The sequence below is a fragment of the Melopsittacus undulatus genome, chromosome 9 (assembly GCF_012275295.1).
Source record: "Melopsittacus undulatus isolate bMelUnd1 chromosome 9, bMelUnd1.mat.Z, whole genome shotgun sequence".
NCBI classification, from domain to species: domain Eukaryota; kingdom Metazoa; phylum Chordata; class Aves; order Psittaciformes; family Psittaculidae; genus Melopsittacus; species Melopsittacus undulatus.
In genome coordinates, this window is record NC_047535.1 from 8,467,001 (window position 1) to 8,486,616 (window position 19,616).

At 46.2% G+C, this 19,616-nt stretch overlaps 1 protein-coding gene across 1 annotated transcript; it reads left to right on the forward strand.

The window, feature by feature from the left end:
• The first annotated feature begins 914 nt into the window (after nt 1-914).
• Nucleotides 915-16,957, forward strand: FAH (fumarylacetoacetate hydrolase). Its single transcript, XM_005148742.4, has 14 exons — nt 915-995; nt 3,293-3,403; nt 3,998-4,119; nt 5,141-5,190; nt 6,939-7,029; nt 7,550-7,647; nt 7,904-7,956; nt 9,509-9,608; nt 10,289-10,419; nt 11,175-11,250; nt 11,838-11,884; nt 12,681-12,782; nt 13,712-13,829; nt 16,663-16,957. The coding sequence occupies exons 1-14, from the start codon at nt 915-917 to the stop codon at nt 16,740-16,742; spliced, it is 1,260 nt and encodes a 419-aa protein (XP_005148799.2). The 3' UTR covers nt 16,743-16,957.
• The last annotated feature ends 2,659 nt before the right edge of the window (nt 16,958-19,616 follow it).

Sequence of the window (19,616 nt, forward strand, 5' to 3'; positions counted from 1 at the left end):
TTTATGTAAGACCCTCTTTCAAACAGCACTGCATGAGCTTGTGTCTCTGCAAATGAAGAACTGTCACAGATGGGCTGTCATTGATGCTGTTGTCATCTTACACTGAGTATTTGCCTGTACGGCTTACTGCATTTCTTCTAACAAGTCTTCCAACATTTCTTCTAACAGTCTTCTCTGCCAAAAGAAGTTGAGCAGGAAACCAATTCTTTGGCTTGGCAGTCACAGGCATCTAACTTTTTATTGAAAAGGGGTGGGTTTCAGTATTTAGTTCTAATTGCAAAGATACACCCTGAATAGGGGTGAATTTTGCCCTGCAGCTGGGAGAAAGCCAGGGCTGTGAGCAGACCAGCCTCTTTGGGGTTGCATGGGTAAGCCTGGTTTGGAGCTACCTGGAGCAAATGAAGGACTCGGGTGCAGTATTTCAAAACCAAAAGGTACCCAAAGTGCAGTTTCAGGTGCAAGTTGTGCAACTTCCCAAGGGTTGCTGAGCTCCTGGTGGAAGAGCTGCTCCACATGGGCAAAATCACCATCGTTCCAGTATGTTAGCGACCATTTAGAGGATGAATGAGCAAAGATACCTGTGGCTTTAGAGCTGTCTGCAGTGATGTACCTAGTAAAAGAAGGACTCGGCTCTGTGTGCAGGTTTCTCAAGGAGGAAGAGGCTGTTTCTCCCCTGGTCTCTGCCTTGCTGTGAACAGTTAATGGCTGTTGACTCAGGAAAGCTTCTGGCACTGATTAACTGCTGCCAGAGGGAGCAGGCAGAGGGGTGGGATGGAGGCGGATCAGGGATTGGTTTGGGGCTCAGGATGGAGGGTGGGGTTTGGTGCTTCATGTTGCAACATCTGGAGAGGATCTTCCTCCTAGGAAAGCCTGAGGTGGGGGTCTCTGCGAACAGGGGCTGCTCTGTGGTCAGCATGTCTTTCATCCAGGTAGACAAGGACTCAGATTTCCCTCTGCAAAATCTCCCCTATGGCGTTTTTTCCACCAAGGAGGAGGTGAGTAGCAGCAAACTTTGTCCTTGGGGTGTTGTGATTGTGCCAAGGCTGTGACTAGGAGCAACCAGTGAGGAAGAAAAACTTCCCAGCCTGAGATGCTTGCATGGGCTTCCTGACTTGACAGAAAATCTTCTGTTTTAGTGTGGCTGTTTTGATCAAGCATCTTTAAAATGGCATAAAAGGTGTTAATATTTAGGAGGGATATTTTGACTTGTACATACAGTAGGTATGGGTGGTTTTGGCTTGTGAAACCTTTAAATCTCTGCTGGAGCCATTCACTAAGTAGATGCGCAGCACAGTTTGCATGGACTTTTTTGTAACTGAACCCCTCATTTTCTTTGTGACTGGCTGTAATCACACCATCACCCTAAAAAAGACACATTAAGTGTTTAATTTACTGTTAGCTCTGTAACACTCTCTTACACAACATGGAGTGGCATGAGTCTGAATTGAAAACACCGTATTTGCAAGTGCTTGTTGTCTTCTGGTCTGCTCACCAGCTCTGGGTGAGTTTGGTTAATCCAAGGAACAAAATCAGTGTTTCAATTCTGTCTTTGCAGCTGACCCATTGTATTTTATTGGCAGATGTTTACACAATGATGCATTAAATATGTAAAAGTGTGTTGTGTTGAAAGCTGTGCCCAGAGGCTATGGATTGAGACAGCTTCGGGCTTTGTATTTTATGATCACATAAGAAAACACGGTTCAACCTTTCTTTCAATTCCCATTTTCACGAGAACTGAGCCCAGCTGAACCTCACACCTCTGAGTGCCTGCTGGGATGGAGCCCTGGCAGTGTGTCCTGGAGAAAGAGAAAAGAGCCAAGAGCCACGTCTCGGAAGGAAAAAGTGGAGGATTTATTTATCATTGCTCAAGGAAGCTTCATGATTATCTCCTGGTTTCTGCTGTCTTGGCTTATCCGTGCAGGTTTAAAAACAAGAATTGAAACTGGAAGATTGTGTTTTTTGATGTGGCATTTTCCAAAGATAAGCCCGAGATGGTTCTTTTAATCTCCTCCTAGGGGTATGTGTTGTTATCTAGTGAGTTTGGATTATTATTCTGCCTTCTCCAATAACTGTCCTCTGAAGCAAACATCTTTACTCAAACTTCATGCAAAGACAGGCAAGGACTTATGGAAATGATTTGGGAAAATAGTGTTTTAAAAGTAGCCCAGTATCTTAATGGTTTCAAGCCAAAGCAGTTCATGTCATTCCTGACTATCCCAGTTACAAATTAACCTGACATGACCTTTAAGTTTTTCTGCAGGAATGTTTGCTGAATAAATACTGTCACATTTGGAATCTTGCTTTGAAATTAAAGGTTGAAAAAATAGGTTTAATTGCATGGAAATTCATAGATTGTTATTCCCTTTATTTGTCTTTATCTGCCTAAGGCCACAAATAATTGCAACTGGTCTCTGAATGCAGCGGCATCTTTATAGCCACATACAGCTGGGGCAGAGCTGCAATGGGACCATCCGTGCTGATCCCACGCTGTCACCACTGGCTCCACATGCGCTTGGCACCAGCCCTGCCAGGGCTGCAGTGGATGAATGGGGTCTTTGTGTCTTAGGTTGCATCTGTGGTGAATGCAACATGCACGTGGGAAGCTGTTCTGCAGTGAGATCTAGACTAGGTCTGCATGCAAGTCATGGGCTCCTCACATGGCATAGGATGGGGTTCTGCAGGGCAGCATCATTTGATGTGGTACAGAAGTAGTATGGCTGAGCAAGATGTGCTGCGTTCCTGGTATTGCAGTAGAGTCTGGGTCACTCTTCATCTTTTGGGGAGAAACTGCAGTGCAGAAATGCCTCTTTCTCTAATTACCTGGTTATAGGGATGAGATCAGTTCTGCCCACAGTGTGTCTGTGCTTCACTTCCCTTCCTGTAGAAGGAGGAATAGCATTTTCCTACTTCACGGGGTATTTCAAGTATATGGGCTAATTATTAATGCTGCTCATTAATGAGGGGTGGCCAAATACCTCTGGGAGAAAGGGAGCAGGGAGAGAAACCTCTGCTGGTTGTCCTGGCTTTCCTCCAAAAAAGTGGGGATAAAGAGAGAGCTTTTTCCCACCCATTTGCAGGGAGTCTGCAGTGATGCTCTGTTTCCAAGTCTTAATGCTTTTCAGCAGCCAGTCTCATCAGCTAGCTTTTAATGGTCAATTGCTGTGATATCAGACCCTTGTCCCTGATGGATTAAACTTTCTGCACTCACTGTCTTCCCCCATGCCCTCCTTGGAGGTTTTGTGGGTAAAAGCACAAACTTCTCCTTTTCCCCCATTCCTCTCACTCGTTTCAGCCTAGGCACAGGCTCGGGGTAGCGATTGGAGACCAGATTTTGGATCTCAGCGTCATTAAACATCTGTTCAATGGACCAGCTCTTGCCAAACACCAGCATGTCTTTGACCAGGTATTTATCAGTCTGTTGTTCTAATTTCCAACTTGTGGTGTTAGCAACTTGTGGTGAGATGATCAACATGAACTGGGAATGTGTCATCAGGGCTCTGCTGCAGGGAAAACTCATCACACTGTGGTAAGTGAGGACAGCAGAGGCATTGGGGAGCCAAAGAATGTTTCTTCTGAAAGTCTCATCGGTCTTTGGCAGTGCAAGGGGTCTGACACAAAGCCTAACCATCACTTCAGTCCTGCCTGTGCCTTCAGCCTTTCAGTGCAAGCTGTCAGGTGGGATTTTAAGGACAGGGAGGTTGGTTAAGGCTAAAGTTAAATACAGATGACCTCTGGTTGCAGCTAGGTGAGGCAGCAAAGCTGCTGAGGTCTGATGTAGTGTTAGGAGGGGTATGGTGCAGACATGCAGCAGATCCTGCTTCAGAGGACTGGTGGTGGGAGGAGGGCAGTGCAGGGATGGGTAATCTGCACAACCACCACCACATAACCCAGCCCACAGGCATCCAACCCTTGGATGAAAGCACAGGACATCATCTCCTGTGCATGTGAAGGTTAAGTAGAATGTGGTCATTTACGCACCACCTCTCTTGCCTGTCAGCCGACCCTGAACGCCTTCATGGGGCTGGGCCATGTGGCATGGACAGAGGCGAGGGCTTTCCTCCAGAGGCTGCTGTCAGCCGGAGAGCCGATCCTGAGGGACAACGCGGAGCTGCGGAGGAGGTGAGGGAGCAGAGGGTCCTGCAGGGCACAGTGACCTGACAGCTCTGCCCTGTATCGCCCAGAGCACGTGGTGATCCCAGGCACCAACATCCAAGGTCTGAATGTGGTCACTTGCCGCCTACATGGGGATTAACTGAGGTCTAAGCACACTTGAGAGCTTCCTCTTTGTAATTACACCTGTGATTAATGCTTCAAGTGCCCACAGATCCAGGGTGTCACCCAGGCAGAGGTGGGGACAGGCTGGCTCCCTGACCACATCCCTTCCACCATGGCCTTCAAGGAAGACAGAGCTGCAAAGATTCTCCCTTCCACCTCTCCCACCTTCTCCAGCACTGGAGCATCATCTGGCATGGGAAGACACTCCAGTTGCTCCTCAGAAACCACCTGACTTGGCTAAAACCAAATCTGTTGTCACAGATTGGCCTCAGATGAGGGGAAGTGCTGGTGTAGGAGTGAGGGATAAGGGATAAGGGCTCTGCTCTGTGCTGATGGGAAACGTGCGTGTGTATTGATCACACACATTGTTTGCCTGGAGTGATGCTCTGAGCACTGCAAGCACTCGCCTAGCAGTGAGCAGGAGTGGTTCCTCCCTATCTTGCTGGGGCTATGTGGGCATTCATGGAGGAGAGGGGTAAATCCTCTGCTTGATGCAGAGATCTTCTCTGAGCAGACCCAGCAGTGTGAATCAGGCACCTGAGAGCCATGTCCCATAAAGTCATCCTTTCCATGCCGCAGTGACCTGCTCAGCTGTGTGCATAGTGTGTGTCCCTGCTCCCCCTGGGATGCCAGCCAGATTGCCCAACGCATGTCTCCCTCCCTGTTTGTACCCTGATGGATGCTCCTTGCGTTGCAACCGTCCCAGTAACAGCAGCTTTTCTGCAGGTTCCTTTTTGCTGCAAGACTTTGCAAACTCAATTAAGGAAAGAGCGAGGAGAAAGAGCAGCCTCTTACACACTCATAAACCTCTTATGGGTGAGAGCTGCAGGTTTCTGAGAGCTGAAATCATTGCTTTCATTTTCAGAGCATTTGTACCTCAAGCTTCTGCGACGATGCATCTGCCAGCCCACATCGGTGAGTCTGCAGCTCAGGGCCGCTCAGTGCTGCCCTTTGCTCCCACCTAGGGAAGCTGCTTTATTTCCAGCTTGCTCAGACAGACAGATCATTGGTGTGACATGGAATGGGCTTTGCAGGAGCCAGAAGTATGTTACTGTGTGTAATGAAAGGTGGGTGCTGTCTGTGGCAGAAGAACAAAAGCATGGGGAAGCTCAAAAGCAACCAGAAAATTCCTGGATGCAGTTTTCACTAAATCATAGTTGCCTGGTGCTCCGTAACTCTTGCCACCAGAGTGGCATCACCAAAGGTCTCTGTGGCAAGGGGGAGGGCAGGAATACTTGTTCAGTTTCCACTATTTTCCCCATTTGCCATCAGAAAATAACCCAGATATTCAAAGCTTGCAAGGCTCTGGCATAGCTTCGTAGACAAACATGAGTCTCCACTCCCAGACTATTACTCTGCATCTCATGCCATACCTCCATTCCTATGAGCCCATGGACTCCTATGGAGTTAGTGTATCCATACAGCTATGTAAAAATTTCCCTGTTTTTAACAGAAATTTATGTTTGGACCCAAACCAACTTGATCAAAATCATTTGAGGGCTGTGACCTTCACAGGAGCAGGGATGTGAACTTGCCCATTTCCCAGCCCAGCTCTGGTCCCACTGGGCTTTCTGAAGCACAGCTCTGGTCTGGGACAAAGTTCACCCAGGCCCAGAGGAACTGTGATGGGTTTCCATAGACATGATGCCTTCCTAAAACAGTTCCAGGTCAAATATACCTTGTCAAAACATGGCTGGCTCCTTGCACTCCAGAGAACTGTGAATGAAAGCACTGCTCTAGCAGCATGGTCATGCAGCCACAAGTTATTTATAGCAGCCTTCCAATACCTAAAGGGGCCTACAAGAAATCTCGGGAGGGACTTTATAAGGATATGTAGTGACAAGACAAGGGGGAATGGCTTTAAACTGACAAGACGGGAGACTGAGATGAGGTAGCAGGAAGAAGCTCTTTACTCTGAGGGTGGTGAGACACTGGCATAGGTTGCCCAGAGAAGTTGTGGCTGCCCCATCCCTGGCAGTGTTTAAACCCAGGTTGGACACAGGGTCTTGCAGCAACCTGGTCTAGTGGAGGGTGTCACTGGCCATGGGAGGGGGCTAGAACTGGGTGAGCTTTAAGGTCCTTTCCAACCCAAACCATTCTGTGATTTAGATTTCCACTACAGTTACATTCAGCTCTGTGCTGTGCATGATTCGTGCTTGTCCTGCAGGGGCTGCAGGATGACAATAATCTTGCAAAACAGCTTAACGTCATGTAAATGCCCCTTCCCAAGCGGAGTTTCCCCTACAGCCGCTGTATCCCGTTGGGCTGCGGAGGGACGCTGTTTGCCGGGATGGCGGCAGAGGGCAGCAGATGTCCTGAGAACGAGCCGGTTCCCTCTCTGGTACCGCGGGCAGAGTATTGGGACCGGTTCCCTCTGGAAAGGGGCTGGTGCCTGATGCCCTTGCGCTTTTCCCACTTGTCTCTGCTGGAACCGTCAACAAAAACGCCAGCCTTGTGTTCAGAATCTATAGGTGAACTGTTTTGATGGCCTCCTTAATGCTATTCATTACATCCCTCTGCTAGTAATGTTAAATATTGCTCCACGCTTAGTGCTCTCGCTGTCTCCTTTTCTCATTGCCAGCAGTATACAATGTGCTTTAGCCCCACCACCTGAGGGGCTTTCCTTCCATTGATCCCTATTTTACGGGTTTCTTTTCATGCAGGAGATTACACTGACTTCTATTCTTCACGCCAACATGCCACAAACGTTGGGATCATGTTCAGGGGGAAGGAGAATGCTTTGATGCCTAACTGGTGGGTTTTCCTCTGGTGCAGTATTATTTTGCATGCTTATCTGTACACATATAGGATTTTTTTAAAGCTCTGAGTAGTCTTTCAGGAAAATACTGGTTCCAGTTCATAGCAGATGAGAATCTGCTGCCCAGAGTTTGACACTAGACCTAAAAACCACATTTCCCCAGGCTTAGCCGAGTCTGCACTGCATTTCATTGCAGCAGCCACACCAATTGCGATGCAGCTGTCTGGTTCAAAGGCAGATTTACCTAAGAAATTGGTTTTACTGAGTGACAAGAAAGCTGGGTTTAAGCTCCAAGGAATTTAGTGGAGCAGTGGCACAGAAGTGCATTAAGACTGCTACATGGCTTTGGATTATAGTTCTCTCGCGTCTTTACATCAGAGCAAGTAAGGTGCAAATGTCTGTGCCCATCTATGCAGAGCTCTCTCCTTGCACCCCGATGATGCTTCCACCCCAAATTGCTGCTGCTGGTGGCAATGGTTCCACAGCTGACCATGCTCTGTGATGCTCTTTCACAAGGCTGCACTTACCTGTTGGTTATCACGGCCGGGCATCATCCGTTGTGGTATCTGGGACGCCCATCCGGAGACCTGTGGGGCAAATGAGACCTGACAATGGTGAGTCCATGAGAGCCTCTTAATGGGCTTCTTATTGTTTTGTCTTTTATTTTCCTCCGCATCACAGAGTGGTGGAGAGGAAGGGCTTGGGGTGTGTTGTAAAGCCCATCCTGGGGTCAGGGCAAGGGAAAGCTGTGAGTTAAGTCCATCTTGTCATTGTACACCAGGCAGCACCAGTTGCTCTGTTTCTTCTGGCTGATACTTTAATTTCCTTACCTACCTCCCTGTCTTAAAATATTTTTTCTCCTGCCCACAGATAAACCTCCAGTGTTTGGTGCATGTAAGCGTCTGGATATCGAGTTAGAAATGGTAAGATGGCATATTTCCGTACCATTGGTTTTCCGTAGCATTGAAAAACATTAAGGTAGAAACAGGGAAGAAAAGGAAGGTTTCGTTTCTTCTAAAGTTGATGTTGCATAAGGTCCATTCCTGTGTTTCCCTTTGAGCATCCTGTGCAGCAGGTAAAATATTTCCATGATGGAAACTTTCCCTTCTGATGAATGGTGCAGGGTGCATTAGCTCACTGAGTGGTTTGCTAACACTGCTTTTGGGCTGGAAATGGCTCATCTGGCCAGAGCTGAGCACTACTGCAGCAGTCTGGAAGCAGGCAGGAGTAATTCTTTTTATCAGACACCACAGCCTGTTACATGGTTATCTGCTACCTTGACACTGAAGCCAGCATCTTTTAATGGACTGGGGGGGGAGGCAGTGTTTGGGAGTGCAAACTGTCTGCTCCTTGAGTCCAGAGCAGAGGAAGCTGAGAGTTCTTGGGAGTGTGACTCAAATTCCTCATCCTTCTGCACAGAAAGATGAAACCTGTGTTGTAACAAAACATCCCTGGAAGCTGTGTCTTCTTATGGCTTAGTGTGCTCCAGAAGGAGGTTTATAGGACTGTTCATTGTGATTTATATGATTTATATAATTTTCATATGATTTATTCCTCATGTCTCCCTTAAAAAAATGGAAGAAGTCTAATATTAAGGGAAATGATACTAAAAATGAAGTGAAAGCCTTTAATGCTGTATGCTTTGCAGATCAATACTATAAATGGGGAGGCAGTCCTATCAAGTGGGATACCTGAGATGCTTCCATACCTCTGCTTTGCAGCCTGAGTTTTACTGCTGGCTGCTGTGAGGTGATTCAGATTGAAGGAAGTTTTGGAATCAAAAGCTTCTATGTTGTTGGCAGAAAGAGACAACTGAGATTCCCTGCAGAGCTCTCTGCCACATGCTCAGGCTGTACCTTTTCTAAGGGAGCAAGTACAAGGCACCCAGTTCATTACCTGTTGTACTCAGTGGGCGCATTTCTCTACCTGCCTCCTTCCCCACTGTTGTGACAAGCCCCAGCACTTTCACCATGCCCACAGATGACTTTAATCTTTCCTGTTCAGTGTGTGCAGCAAACAGAGTAATTTCAGTGGGCAAACCTGTTCTGCATCCGGATTGTAATTAGGAGGGACCATGTTTGCTCCTGTGTTTTGACAATGTTGTGACCTTATATAATAACTATCTCTTAGCAACACAGTGCTCTTATGCTTTTCAAGCCTGCCAGCTGCATGGAGGGGAAGAAAAAGAGTTTTCATAGAATCACAGAATGGTTTGGGTTGGAAGGGGCCTCAAGGCTCATCCAGCTCCAGCCCCCTGCTATGGACAGGGACACCTTCCAGTAGACCAGGCTGCTCCAAACCCCATTCAGCCTGGTCTAGGACACTGCCAAGGATGGGGCTGCCACAACTAATTGTGTATGGTAAACGATGCCTTTACTCGTCTCGCCTCTGTTGCTTGTGCCTGTAACCCTCTGCGCAGTAAAGAGTTTTAGCTTCAAAATCTTCCTTAATCAATATTTTGCTTTTCAATTTCAGGCGTTCTTTGTAGGTCCTGGAAACAAGTTTGGGGAACCAATTCCGATCAGCAGAGCCCAGGAGCATATCTTTGGGATGGTCCTTATGAATGACTGGAGCGGTAAACGGTGCTGCGGGAGTCTGCCTGGAGAGGGGGTTACAGCGTCACGGGAAGACTTAGATAGGGATGAATGATGTATTTTAGCAGTAGGATGGTGATCATTGAAAACACTGGGTGCAGCTGAAAGGGATGAACTTGAAATGCTGTTTGCATGCCTCAGGCTCTCTATCAATCCATCTTAGATCAATCAGGAGAACTAGAAAATGCTGCCTAATGAAGATTTATTTACTTATGAAAGAGCTAACACCAGTCTAGTTTCTTCTGGGCAGGGATGGATCAGCCCTAAGCATGGTGATTCCAACAGAAGATTGATTCCAGTGTCAGTAGTAGGAAAAGGATTTGGCAATTGCAAATCCCTTGGTCTCTGCATGGGTTTAACTAGTTGAAATTGACCTGTGACAGGCACAGGTCATTAGCTGGGTGTAAAAGCATTAACTAACTGGGGATGAAAATGCTGGTTATATGGGGATGGCCCGACTCATTTAATTATTGCTAATCTAGTTGGTCTATGGAAATTGTTTGAGGGTCTGAAACAGGTGGGTATAAACCAGGATTGGGCTCAATGGCTAGAAAAGGTTGGTGATAACATCTGCCATCCATGTTCCTTTTTCAGAGGTGGTGATTTCTGTGCAACTCCTAGGATATATTTAGCAGCATTGCTTTGAATTTTCTCTTCCCAGCTCGTGACATCCAGAAATGGGAATATGTTCCTCTGGGTCCGTTCCTGGGCAAGAACTTTGGCACCACCATCTCCCCTTGGGTTGTTACCATGGAAGCTCTCATGCCATTCGTGTTGCCAAACCCTGTCCAGGTTAGCAAAATAAAGGGTTGATATAAAGGAAAAACAGTGCTAGAAAAATCTCTGCGCAACTGATAGGTCCCATCAAGAGAAATCACTGAGCTGCATCAATGCCAAGCACTTTCTTCATAAAGCTTACAAGGGTGACCCTGCTTCCAGACATACAAAGGCATGCTGAGCCCTTCAGCTCATTGATGTCCCTGGTGCTGGCACAATGTGCCCTGAGCTGTCATCCTACCTGCTTGAGCAGGGCAGAAAAACCATCTCCTTTAAAACACCTGAAAATAAACTGATCTGAGAGCTTCTTGTTAGCGTTCAGTAGCACTTTGGCATCCAGCAAGCAGTGGAGAGAGTGGACTCAAGCCAAAACATTTTGTTCAAGGATTACCAGATGTCTCCATTATGCAGATGTTTAGTTAAGATTGAAAAAGATAATAAAGTCTTGCAGAGAACTCACTATCTTCTCTGTGCAGGCACAGAGCAAAGGTGTGTTAGCTCTGTGTTTGTTTCGGACTAGCAATCACACCATAGTGATGGAGAAGGCTTTTGGAGCCAAAGTTCAGAAAAAGGAATTGGATTCAATAGAATCCATCTGTTCAGAAAGGTCTTTAAAAGTGTGTGCATGAAACCTATAATCTGAGCAGTAACAATGGTGAAGTAAATGGGGTGTGCAGCACAGTTTGGTTAAACAAAAAGTCATTGGGGTGACTTATGGAATTTTTCCTTTCTGTTTGCTTAGACTGTGTTGCCTTTTTATTTGCTTTTAGGATCCCAAACCACTGCCTTACCTTCAGGATAAAGAACCCTACACTTTCGACATCAAGCTCTTCGTTTCTATTAAAGGTATGGCAATGCCAAGTGGGTTATGAAGGTGAAATTGCCATTTAAGGGTTGCTGAACCACCACATAGTTCAGACAATTTGCTCTTGGCTCTGTAGTATTCTGTTTCCATCTGTGCCCAAATTGCCTCTGTCAGAGAAGGTGGCAAAGCTCTTGTCCCTATTGGCCATGCAGCAATGTGCTGAGAAGGAAATCATAGAATACCCCCCATGTGATCAGCTCCTGATAAGAAGTGTCCCTGTGGGTTTTGCCTGCATGGGCAGGGGTAAGCAGGGAATTGGAAGAGCAGAGGTGTGTGGGATTCAAATGTTTACCCAGCTCATGGCCCTGCTGACCAGTAGGTCCAGGTATTGCTCCTGTGGTAGAGCAAAGGAGGAAATGGGCAGTGTGGTGCTACCCCAGTACCATCTGCACACTTGTTTTCTATGAAATGCTAGCCTTCCTATCAATAGAAAATGTCATTACTTGGTTCTAGCTAGGGATGACAATCATAAAATAAGTCTCTATTTACCTGTAAAATAACAAATCCAACATTGTTCACCCAACACAAACAAATTGCTTCTCTGTTCCTTATTTTGTATTTTCTGCAGCAGAAGGAATGACCATGCCAGCTACTATATGCAGATCCAATTTCAAGGTAAGACTCCAGCATGTTTTATTTGCTTGAAATCTTGCTGATGCCATCAGCTCCAGCCTTAGGCAATTTCCAGCACTGATTTTTGCATTAGCTGAAGATCACACCTGGTGCATGTGTGCATAGGGGATGGAGGGAAAAGAGTGGAGCGTGGTGATAGTTCACCCCTGCTGAGATGGAAACACCTGAGTGAGCAGCTCTTTCTGCTGCTTGTTTTATGGTGCTCAGAGCATCCGGAGTTGAATGCTCATAGAGCAGGGAGAGCTGAAAGTGAAGGACTGGTAGGCGAAGGGAATGTGGAGGCTCTGCCTTTACAGCCTGATTGAAGCCAGGAGGTATATGTACCAGCTGCAGGATTTCTCAGTCAATTTTATATTCACATTTGGTTCTTTGCATAGCAATTACCTTAATCAGTAAATCAGTAGTCAGCAAATCAGTAATAAGGAGATTTTTCTATACAGCCATTAAAATACTGGATTTAATAATGGATCCTGGGTCAGTAGTGCTGGCCTTAAAGAGGAAGAAGAGGAGGACAAATTACATCCAGTTGAAAAAAAAGAATTTTTAAGGGACCAAATTGCATGTTAAAATATGTGGTCTGTATGCACATCGCAGCTCCTGATCATCATTTAGAAAGCAATCAGCCAGGGTACAGTAACTACTGAGACTTCCTGATTAAATAAGAGAACTCTCCTGTAGGGACATTCATCCTGAGCATGCAGTGTGTTCTGCACAGCCTGATGGCATTGCAGAGAGGTTTGTCCTTCCCTGTTCAGCCTCCTCTCCCTCCTTCCTCCAGCACATGTACTGGACTATGAAGCAGCAGCTGGTTCATCATTCGGTCAACGGGTGCAACCTCAGACCTGGAGATCTTCTGGCCTCTGGAACAATCAGTGGACCTGTGAGTGTTTAAATGACAGTCACTGAGAACTGGTCAGCAGCCCAAAACAGACTGAGTGGGGTTTGGGTCTGAGTCTTGTTTGATGAAAATCTCTGCAGTTCTTTCCCAGGCTGCTGCTTGAGTAACCCCAAAGTTGCACTGAAAAGTGATGGGTCTTTACTTGTTTTTGGGTTTTAATCTTTCCTGCACTCCTTCCCCTTAGAACTATTTTACTACAGGTGCAAATTAGTATCTGTGCACGAGCATTCACATGGCCCATTCGCACTCTGTGAAATGGAGCTTTTTGATTTCTGAGAATAAGGCAAAAGGTGCATGGATGTAACTTCTGGTTTCTCTAGACATAACTTCACTAGCTGTAATTCCCCTTGAACTGCCATGGGGACAGTTGTTACAGTATGTAACTTGCACTTTCTGAAACATCAACTATAAATCCTGCTTGTGCTGTCTGAAAGACACCCTCAGTTGTTTCTAAGCTGGGATACCTGCACTTCCATTCTGAGCATTTCTGAAGTGCTTGTTGCTTCCTTTAAACTATTGACATTACAATTGACTTTATTTACAACTAAACTATTGACAATAGAGATTGACATTAAAGACTCCCGAACACTCACCAGCTTTGCTCTTCTGAAGAGCAAATGTAATTAAAAATCCAAAACGTGATTTTTGTTTCCATTTGTTTTCGCAGCAGACCCAAACTACTTCTACAGGGTTTAGCACTATGTTAAACACACAGCTGTAAGCATGACAGCTTACAGCGAGCAAGCAATTAAAATGCAAAAGCAGGAAAACAAGCCTACGTATCCATGAATTAAACCAACAGCAAAGCTCTGGTCTATAGAGCTAATGTGTGTCTCCTTCCAGCAGCAAGTAGCTTAACAGCAGGACAGACACTAAAAAGTTGTTTGTTTGTTTCCGATCTCTTGCTGCAGGAGCCAGAGAGCTTTGGCTCCATGCTGGAGCTCTCCTGGAATGGAACAAAAGAAATCCCTCTTGGCAAGGGGCAGTCTCGTAAATTCCTGCAGGACGGAGATGAAATCATTCTGACAGGTAATGGCTGAAGCACTGCTCTCACACTGCACCAAGGACACGTTCCCATAGATTAATGCCAGTAGTGTAAGTGCCTTGGGGGGAGATGGGCTGTTCTGTACATACCTGCCACACAAGCACAGTTGTTCCTAACTCCTTTCCTGTCAGGAACAACCTGTCAGGAGACAAAATCAGGTGGATAGCAATTGCCCTGCTATAAATGGTGTCTGAACTGGATTATTTGCTTTGCTAAGTACTTAAGGATCTTGCTATGCCTGTGTGTGAGTACTAAGGGGATGATAGAGGTACGTTTGCCATTATGGGCAAGAATATCCTGGGCCTAGAAGTAGTTGATGTGCTGTTGCCATTACAGTCCAAGTTCGCATGTGGGACATGTCTGGCAGCCTATGCAATAACTTTGAAAATCATGTTACTGCCATGGTGCTGCCAGTTTTTCAGAGGAAGATGCTGAGGCAACTGGAGATTGAGATGTGCTAGAGGGAGCTGTAGAGGATGAAACTGAGGAGCCCCCAACACCTCTAACATCCTTTAGCCTCCCTACCTACCGACTTCTCATGCTGCAACAAATGGGCACCTGATGATGATCTCCATTGGCTCGTTATATATTTAGCACAGAGTATCACATGCCCTCCAGAGCTACAGATCTCTCTTCAGTAACTATGCCAGGAGCCCCACATTAGAGTATAGTTAGATATTATGATCGTTCCTTTCGAGTTACATGCTGACATCCTTATTGGCAGTGAGCACCTAACAGTTTGGGAGCTGCTTGCACAAGGTGGCCAACTGAGAGCCAAATGGGACTAGACCATGACCCATGTTGTTCTTCGTGTCCAGAACAAGCTATGCTACTTAAATACTTTAAATCCTGAATGTCTTTAATCTTTAAAGAGAGCATAATGGTGGTGTTGTTAATGTGGATGAAGGCATCACTGCCCCAGTGGAACAATTTCATGTTCATCAGTTTGCTCTGCTATTTTACACTAGCAGCAGTTTATGATTGTAGTGATCAGAGCATCGGGCTGTTCACAACAGCCAGGTGCTGCTGGGGCTGTCTGATGGGACAGTTTGGGATCTGCTCCTATTTGATGATGTATGGCAGGTCCAGTGTCTTAAAGCACCCTCGAGGCAGGGCCAGGGCTATTTCATCCCCTCCTGAGGCAGCACCATTATCTTGTGCCAAATGCCCAGCCCATAATTTCTAGACTCCTATTTCAACTTCGTGTTCTTGTTCCCCTTGTGGGAGCTATTTCAGAGCCCTAACATATAAAATGAGAGAAATGTATTTTTCTCAAGAAGTGAATCTCAGAAGGGAGCACAGGGATTGAAAGGCTGCTGCTGATCTGCTGCAGCCGGCTGCAAACATCTCCCTGTAGCTCCTTGGCACTCTGCTGTGCTGGCAGCACAGGGCTTGCTTTGTTAAATGTGCTGCTCCTTGGTACTGCTCTAAATCGTAGTTGACAGCAAGGATAACTAAACTGGGCTGAAATAATAAGCTGGCACTCAAAGAAAGCTGACGCTCAAAGGAAAGCTGGCAATGAAGCCTAATGAAACAAATGGAAATTGAGCTGAGCCTTAAAGCAAGTGTCTTGCTCCAGTATTGCTTACAAATGGGGATTACCCGGCAGATACTGAGGTGGTGTCTGTGGGCTGTTACTCAAGCACTTAGAGACACTGCTGTCCTTGGAAGCATTTCATTTCAGCCTGGCTGTGAGAGCTGCGTGGTTGGTTAGTGCTGGCAGGGTCTGTCCTCATGCTGCAATAACTTTGGCTGCTCTATGGCCTGAGCCACCCATCCTCCTCTTCCTTGGAGGAGGTTTCCACTGATCCGTGAGAAGGGTGGGAATTGGAGTTAAGGTCTGTTCTGTTCAGCTCCCTCTTGGCTTCTCAAAGGCAGCTGTTTTTTATCACATACAGGGATGATGATGTATTCCATTATTTCAGGAAAGTCCATCTCTTAACTGTGAAAATCAGTCTTTAAAATACAGCATACTCCACTTGGTCCTTCCTCTGATCTGATATTGTGGTGGAGAGCTACAGCAGATCTCCTCAGCTCTTTCTTCCCAGAATAGTGTTCCCAGATGGGCCAGAAGCCCCTGGCTTTGTCCCCTCCTCTCCTTCAGCTGCGGCTTTACTAGTGGATGCTGTTTCTGGAGCAGCTCAGCTGGCCCATGGCAACAAGAGGCACTGCAGCATCTCCATCCAAATGTCATCAGTCCTATCACGCAGGAGTAGGGAGAAATTGAATCATCCTGTAGTTAGAGATGTTGTCACAGTCTGGTAAGTTCAGCAGCAGTCAGCAGATCTTCAGTGCCTGTTTATGTAATAGAGGATAAATGAATATTTTGAGACAGATCCTGAGTTTCTCATGGAACTAAACTAATTGTTTTTAGCAAGTGAAACAGGTTCTATAAAGGCAGGTCCTCTCTTTGCAGCGGTTTAATGATCATCTTTCTGGCCATAAGCATCTTGATCTCCTGGGAGCAGTCCTAATGCTGCAGAAAGAGAATCCAGATTTACTTGATTAACTGCAAGGCTGGGCCAGGCAGCAAATCAGCTTGCCAGTTTGATGATGCTGCAAGTTAGGTTTGAGAACAGGAATGTTGCACATCTTGTTTGCTCTTTGATCAATTCACTGAACACACTATTGCCATGTTTTACATTTTGTGCTTCTTTTCCCCTTTTTTATACATTCCTGGGCTACCTGAACTCTTATTTTTACCCCTCATTGCATTTCTGAAATGTTTTAACTTGGTTTTGGTCTCTCTATGCCTTTATTCCTGGTAAAATCCTACTCTCCTTAAAAAACAAGCTGTCTGTTGTTTTCTGGCCCTAGGTTACTGCCAGGGCAACGGCTTCCGGGTGGGATTTGGCCAGTGCTCGGGAAAAATCCTTCCAGCCCTGTCAGATCCATGATGACTGGAGTAATGTGACATCTGAGGAGGAGGATCTCTCCCCCCATCTCAAAGTCATGCAGCTTTATTCAGATTTATTATTTTTATATGAGTGATTAGAATCTTGTTGCTTTCAATTATCAGTAAATACCTTAAGATACATGTGGTTTTCTGGTGTGATAAAAAAGGATTTCAATGGTAGCTTTAAATTGTTGGAATAAAATGATTGAAAAGTGAGGTTCTTAATTCTTGTACTATATTAATGTTTTTTTGTATAATTGTAAAAGGAAGCTTTCAAGTAAACTTCAATATTCAGAGTACTGGGTTGATGATAACAGCTGGGATTGCATGCTGAATTCCTTTTGTTGCAGTATTAATATGCTGGACGTAAAATCTTGAAGCCAAGTTGCATACAAATGCTAAAAATTTATAGAGCATCTTGAGTAAAAGAGAGTTACATGACTATGCCCTACATTAACTTGTAACAAAGCAATTTACACACATGATAATATAACTGAAAACATGAAAGCAAAACAAAAAAGTAGTGGGCAAACCAACAACCTTTGAAAACAGTGAAAGCAGAAATCGTATGGTACCAAAAACCCAAACAACCCATCTATAAATGACTAACAATGACCAAGAAGGCTCAGCACTAAACTCCTGCATCTTGGAAAGGAAACCTATGCAGACTTTGGAGTTCAGCCCTTGCACTGCAGCATTGATGGGTTCCTGGAACGAAACCCCAGTGAGCTGCAGCCTCCCCTTGCTCTGGGAGCAGGCGGGTTGTCCTTACTCCTGCCTTACTCAAGCAGAGGCAACTCCCCATACCCCAGAACCAAGATCAATGCCAGCCCTGAGAGGGGAGCCTGCATCAGATCACCCCTCAGAAGAGGGCATGGAGATACCTCAAGCATCTTACCCTAGTTTTAGAGAAGGGAATTCCCCATTTCTCTCACCCTGTGCACTAGCTTCCCTGGGATCAAGGAGGGAGGGTGAACCTCATGGCTGGAGCGATACCCAAGCAGTCACACCTTGTCACCTAACAGCAGCTGTGGTCAGAGAACACCAAGGAGTCAGACCTGCTTCCTGCACTCCTAAAAGGCACCTCTTGCAGTGGCAACCCCTTGCAGCAGGTGGTAAACAAAGCCACACACCACTTTTCTCAAGTGTAAAGGGCATCTGCCATCTCCCGCTGGTCTACAAATCAATTTGACTATGGCCAAGTGCCAAATCACATCAATTAGAGGATATTACTGACTGGAGGAGCTCAGGAGACTGGATAATGAACTCTGGTACAGTGCAAAGGGAACTTGTTAAATATTTGCTTGGTCCTTAAAGTGAAGAGCCTGATGAGGCTGCTGGCTTCGTGCAGCGACAGCGGTATGAGAGCAGCTGCTGCTTTCCTATTGCTCTTCCCAAGGTTTGCCGGGTAGTTTTGCTGCTGTGAGCCATGGGGGTGTTTGGTGTAATCCTGGGGAGCACCTGGTGCCGGTCGGGAATGTGAACTTCTTGGCTGTGCAGGAGAGAAAAATGGATTTGAAATGAAGATTAATGAAAAAATGTGGCAGTGCAGATAAATCACTGCTAATGGGGCATGTTTGTTGAAACGGGCTCTCTTCCAGTGCGCAATAACAATAGTCCCTTTAAAGAATGATACTTGGAGGATCGGCCCTAAATCAATTTAAATTTTAAAGTGAAGACGTTCCACTATCACCAGGAGAGATGACCTGGCCAGGAAAACAGTGGCTCATGGTTGTTTATCAAGGAAAAGCTATTTCCCCTTCAGGCTCTTATGGAAACTTGAAGCTGAGCAAATAGGCAGATATTTACTCAATGTACTCTGACTCTACTGTCAATTTATAGGATGCTTTGTGCTTTTATCTCAAAGGACAACCACAAGTTGATACCTTCCCTCTCGGATCTAGAAATAACTCACGCAGTTGCTCAGAGCACAGCCTGCCTTTACTCCTGGCAGCAGCAGGAGGATGCAGAAAGCATTTATCCAGTGCAGAAATTTCTTTGCAGAAGCACCATCCATGTTGTACCTTGCTGTATCTGATGTGATGGAAATGCCGTGCCTGAGGAGGAGGGGGCACCCATAGAGAGCCAGGGGCTGATGTCAGAGCAGGGTGTCATTAGTCCTGGGTTTTGACCTTGATGCAAGATATTTTGCAGCCAGGAAGGACTGCGGTGTCAGTGCTTTCTGGGTGTAGGAATACTTACATAAACTATTAAATCCATAGGGCTCTTCCCTTGCTTTGTGCAAGGTAAAGGTGAGTCCTGTACACAGGCAATGAGTTCCCCTCCCAAAGAGCCAACTGATGCTGTATTGCTGCCAACAAGCAGAAATCGGGCTCCTTGCTCAGACAGGCAGGAAGGTCAGTGGTGCTGAGCCCTGCTGCAAACCAAACCTGGCAGGATGGAGGCACCCAGACACAAATACCCTCAGGCTGGTTCCTAACCCAGAGCAGCCTCAGCCCTGAGGGAGGAGGGTGGTTCTGTATCTGTGGTGGCCACGCTCCCATTCTGTGACCACAACCCCCAGTGCATGGCCAAGCATCCTGGCACCATGATGGGGATGGTGGAAGGTGGCAAGGTGACAGAGCTGAGCTCCTGTAGCTTTGGAATATCTGGAGAAGTCTCGTGTTCCCAGAAGGTGGAGGTTTTCTGGAAAGGAGCTCAGATACATCCCTCAGTTTCTGAGGTGAGCTGGAGAAAGGCCAAAACCTTGTTCAGGACAGAGCTCAGAGACATCTGCTGCATGGATGAGGGCCAAAAACCCAAGAGATGCTAAAAAAAGAGATAAATGGGATTTTTGATGCCCAAGGCCACTTTCTGTTCACCCCCAGAAGGTTGTAGGCTTCATGTGGACAAGGGGGGGAAGGAGGGGTCATAG